Source organism: Myotis davidii, unplaced genomic scaffold (assembly GCF_000327345.1).
Source record: "Myotis davidii unplaced genomic scaffold, ASM32734v1 scaffold115, whole genome shotgun sequence".
NCBI lineage: Eukaryota > Metazoa > Chordata > Mammalia > Chiroptera > Vespertilionidae > Myotis > Myotis davidii.
In genome coordinates this window covers 1580619-1585737 of record NW_006291010.1, presented here as the reverse complement: position 1 = coordinate 1585737, position 5119 = coordinate 1580619, and the positions used below count along the sequence as shown (strand labels likewise).

The 5119-nt window shown below is 43.6% G+C and overlaps 1 protein-coding gene across 9 annotated transcripts in view; it reads right to left on the bottom strand.

Moving 5' to 3' along the window:
* The window catches only part of SAMD7 (sterile alpha motif domain containing 7), a 29052-nt gene that overhangs the window by 21466 nt on the left and 2467 nt on the right, over window positions 1-5119 (bottom strand). For 4 of the 9 annotated variants that reach the window (XR_001513898.1, XM_015564155.1, XM_015564158.1 and 1 more), the window contains exon 2: window positions 1446-1551. The exons of 2 other annotated variants lie outside the window; for them this stretch is intronic. Coding sequence is in view for 3 of the 7 variants with exons in the window: in XM_015564155.1 (XP_015419641.1) it covers window positions 1446-1548 (103 nt within the window). In the remaining 4 variants the exon portion in view is untranslated. 3 more of the 9 variants (XM_015564162.1, XM_015564157.1, XM_015564156.1) reach the window with 3 other exon arrangements.

Below are 5119 nucleotides of genomic sequence, written 5' to 3'. Positions count from 1 at the left end.
AGGCAGAAATCAGGGGCGGGTCCCAGCCGCCTGTAGCACGGATCTGGCCTGACGCCCGAGGCAGCCTGCGAGATGCCTGCTCACAAAATTTAAATTGTGCTAGGCCTCTAGTAAACAAATAAACAAACCAACCAAGAGACCTACAACTATATTTGTGGGGAAAAAAGGAAATTAGGAAGAAAAATTCTGCTTTTCAAAGTAGTGATCTTTCATTCTTTCTTCCTTTCTTGTGTACATGTGATTTAAATTTTAAATAGTTAATACAATCATAAGATTCAATAACTAAAAATATACAGTGTTTAAATAAGCAATAACTTCTTTAGCTTTTTTTATCAGACAAACCTACTGACAAAATTGTAAATTCAAGTCCATGGGTCACTTAACATTTGCTTTCACCATATATCTATAAATGTTTTAATGTTTTTTGTATTGATTTATTTTCACTGTATTTCTGTCAGGATTCTAATAAAAAAATCTACTAGGTGCCTGCCAGCCCTGGTGAGAATGCCAACAGAGAATGTGGGCTGGGCATAAGTCAGACACAGCTTGCAGTTCTGGCAGGGACGCTGGCCTGTGGCTTGAAATCGCAGGCCCTACACATGAAAGTTTGTGCACAGCCACCTTCTTCCCCTTAGTCCAGCACACAACAGAATGACGTGGGATACAACCTGGTGGTTCATTTAGAAACATTATGAACTTTTATTTCTGTCACAAGTTGTCTTTTGAAGAAGTTTGAATTTAGCAATGAATGGGATAGAATCTTTGAAATTATAAAATGTAGTGCTCATCTTGCATTTTATGGGATGCTTGAGACAAATCAGGAGGAAGGGGAAGGGAGACAGGGAGCAGTGCAGAATTCCTCAGGAGCAAGGATTGCCTAGAGGTTGACCGCCCCTCTTCCTCACACATGCCAACTTAGGGAAATGCCATGGAGATGAGTCACCACAAGTAGATGAGACTGTTTTATTCGGGATTCCCCTTAAGCAGGCGTGGAGACAAGAGATCGAGTGCAGGTAGTTATTTGAGAGGTGATCCCAAGAAGCCCACGTAAGGGAGAGGGAAAGTGAAATGAGGAAGGGAAAAGCCAATACAGGGTGAGTTATGTGTGAGTTACTACTGTGGGCGACTGGTGCTCAGTCCTGCCGGGGACCGTCCAAGAATCCGTGTAGTATCCACCTCAGGAATGGCCCAGTGAAAGACAAAGAGTTGGCTATTTGCCCAGCAATTCCTGTCAGCACACTTCTCCCTCACATCTGGGTTATGCCTGACCTGGATCCAGCAAAGTCCTAAGGTGCAGAAGAAAGCCTTCAGACTGCGAAGCTGAGCAATGCAGGTGCTCAAGATGGAAAATCACCTCCATGGTTGCAGGTGAACTCGGAAGAGAACCAAGGGGATGTAGGATAGGGCAGCATTGGTGTCTGGTGCAGTTGAGACAAAGTGGTTACCTTCTAGTGTCATTCCACTAGATAACCGGCACAGATACCTTTCTTCTGGACTGCCGGGTTCGCCGGGCACAGGCATATTTCTACGAGGCTCTGCAGGGTCCATTGTCTGCAACAACAGAGCAGGATTTTTCCCCCCCTGTTAGTCACATGTTCAATGAAGTAAGTGGAGAGCACAGGCTATCAGGCTAATGGAGATAAAGAAATGAGGCACCAGAGACAAGTCAAACCTAATTTAGATATAATTTAAAGCCCTTCTTGATACCATATCTGTTCTGGGTTCTATGGTTCTTGGGTCTGGCTTTTTCTCTTCATGCAATGCCAAGGGAAATGAATGTAATCTATAAAATGTTGTTACACTTTTGATATGATAGTTCATTATTTTTTAAAAAATATATTTTATTGATTTTTTACAGAGAGGAAGGGGGAGAGATAGAGAGCTAGAAACATCGATGAGAGAGAAACATCGATCAGCTGCCTCCTGCACATCTCCCACTGGGGATTGGCCCGCAACCCAGGTACATGCCCTTGACCGGAATCGAACCTGGGACCCCTCAGTCCGCAAGCCGATGCTCTATCCACTGAGCCAAACTGGTTTTGGCGTTTATTATTTTTTAATCAATCCAATTCACCAAGTTTTTACTTAAAATGTAATTTATTTCCAATTTATTGAGAAATATCCCCATATCATGGAGGTCTCTGGAGAGGACAATGAGTCACTGGCACCTGCCACATCTCAGTGTTATTATTCTGGGCTCCACTTGGCTCTCCTAGTTTCTTTGGTGAGGGAGTGTTTCTTTACTTACCGCTATCATATCTATTGCTGCCCAACTTTTCTTTAAAAAACAACAGCATTGCTGAAACCGGTTTGGCTCAGTGGGTGGAGCATCGGCCTGGCCTGCGGACTGAAAGGTCCCAGGCTCGATTCCGGTCAAGGGCATGTACCTGGGTTGCGGGCACATCCCCAGTGGGAGATGTGCAGGAGGCAGCTGATCGGTGTTTCCCTCTCATCGATGTCTCTAACTCTCTATCCCTCTCCCTTCCTCTCTGAAACAGATCAATAAAATATATTAAACAACAACAACAACAGTATTGCCTGGTATTATAGACTGAATATTTATTTATGTTTCCCTTCCTTTCCACAAATTCCTATATTGTAACCTAATTCCCAATGTGATGGTGTTGGAGGTGAAGTCTTTTGGGGATGATGGGGTCATGAAGGTAGAGCCCTCATGAATGAGATTAGTGTCCTTAGAAATGAGATCGCAGAGATCTCCCTGACCCCTCGGCCACATGAGGACACAACAGGAAGATGCCCGTCTATGAACCAGGAAGAAGGTCCTCACCAGACACTGAATCTGCTGGCACCTTCATCTTGGACTTCCTGCCTCCAGGGGTTTTCTGTGTTTATAAGCCACCCAGACTATAGTAATCTGTTACAGCAGCCTGAATGGACTAAGATGCTTTGTTTTTTTTTTCAGGTTTTGCCTGTTTTCTTTTGTTTTCCAAAATTATATATATATCTATCTATCTATATAAAAGGCTAAGTGACGTCTGACCATCTGACCTGTAGCTATGAAGTGCAATGATCACCAGGGGGCAGACACTCAATGCAGGAGCTGCCAAGCTGCAGTGACTTGGCAGCTGCGATTCTTGGGTGATGCACCCCAGAACCAGAGAGAAGGGAGCCCGATTCAGGGTGCATCACCCGAGAACCACCCTCTTGCAATCTGGGACCACTTGGGAGATGTTGGAGAGTCAGTTTCAGCTGGATTCCCCCAGGCCAGGCCAAGGGACCCCACCTGCCAGGGGGGAACCAGCTCACTCCACAGACGCCCTTCCCTGGCACCAACCCAGGTGCGGCTGGCTGGAGAGGGACCGAGGGAGGTTGGCTCCAGGGCAGGCCCATCTCGCCCAGTTCCACCCCACCGGCCACCTTCTAATTAATTTCTTTTCAATGTGCATAAATCTGTGCACCGGGGCACTAGTGTATATATATAAATGATAACTTTATATTTTTAGGTTCATAACAAAATTGAGTAGACAGCACAGAGAATTTGCCATATACCTCTCCCCCACCAATTTATAGCCTTCCCTTGAGTGGTACATTTGTTATAATTGATGAATCTACATTGACACATCACTACCACCCAAAGTCCACAGTTTACCTTAGAATTCATGCTTAGTGTTGTACATTCTATGGGTTTTGACAAGTGTATAATGACATGTATTCACCAAAATACAGAATAGTTTCACCCCCCTGAACCAAATTATATTTTAAAGCAAATACTATCAGGACACTTCCAAGGAAATATTCTGGGATTGGCCAGATCTTTCCTTTCATCAGCCAGGTCGATACGTGAAGCTCCAAATCTAAGTTTCTGCATATACACCATTTTGGAGATACTGCGTCATGATTCTTTAAATACTAATTTTCACATTTTCTGGGTATCTTCTTTAGAAAGAGACACACACACGTAGACAAATTGTGAACCAAGGTCGCTTTGCTATGGCAGATGAAATGCTCTTGATTCAAAGTGCAGACTGGGATATCCGTTTTAAATGCGGAGCGTGTCTGGTAATCCCCAGTGCGGGAGTGCCCTGTGCTTAGGTCTGCATTTGGCTGGATTCCTCTGACCCAGAGCTCTAATCTGGGATGCCCAGCACTTTAGGAGGATGAGGACTCCTTAATCTCTGTCTTCAGACTCTTACCCTCAACAAACTCCTTCAGGCAGCATAAAGGAGACTTAGCTAGTGCTAATTCTGTCTCAACTGATTAGGGCAGCAGTAGTAAGACATGAACTTCATGAACCGAAGGCCTTGCCAAGTCAGCAGATATTTACTGAAAGCTTGCATGGCGCACAGTAGCCAGCTGAAAATCTGATTCTATTTCATTTTCTCACTGAAATAGAATGAAATGACTATTCATTAAAGCCAGTGCAATTTGAGTTTGGCCAAGTCTGATTTTGAGCAATTATATAGAAAATATTTGTTGCATCTATGATGCTTGAATTCTAGGATGTATTCATTCTAAATAAGTACATTTTAAAATAACTGCTGTATTTGGTAAGTTTTTACATTAAAAAGGAAGATTAGGAGGATCAAGTGTTTCTACAATTCTTGAAAAAAAAATAAATTCTTAAATTAAAATTAGAAGGAGATATCCTTAGAGGTCTTTTGTTTAAGGTATAAAACAATCTTCACATAGTCCTAAGTGTCCTATATTAATGAGAGTTCTGAAAAGCATGTTAATGCTAAAGCATATTTCACACTTCTTTAAGTATATTTTGGTTTTTAAAAATAATGCATGGGAAATCATTTTTAAAACTAGGAAGGCCAAAAGAGCTGCCCTAAAGCATTTCATTATCAAACAATATTTGTGCATTGGTGGGGATTGGCCGGCCCACCCCGATGGAGGCCCATTGGGCCAGGCCAGCGGGGGATGGAGGGTTGGGTGGCTGGCCCCGCTCCTGATTGGGGAGTTGGGAGCCAGGGTGGGGGTGGGGGTGCTGATTGGGGCCTGGATCAGGCTGGTTGGCTGCTGCAGTGCATGTCATAGCCACTGGTCGTTCTGGTCTTTCTGCCGTTCCAGTCGCTGGGCTTTTATATATATAGATACTTCTAACAGAAACATTAGCTGTGATAAAAGACATCATGCTACTTTCTCATAGCTATAG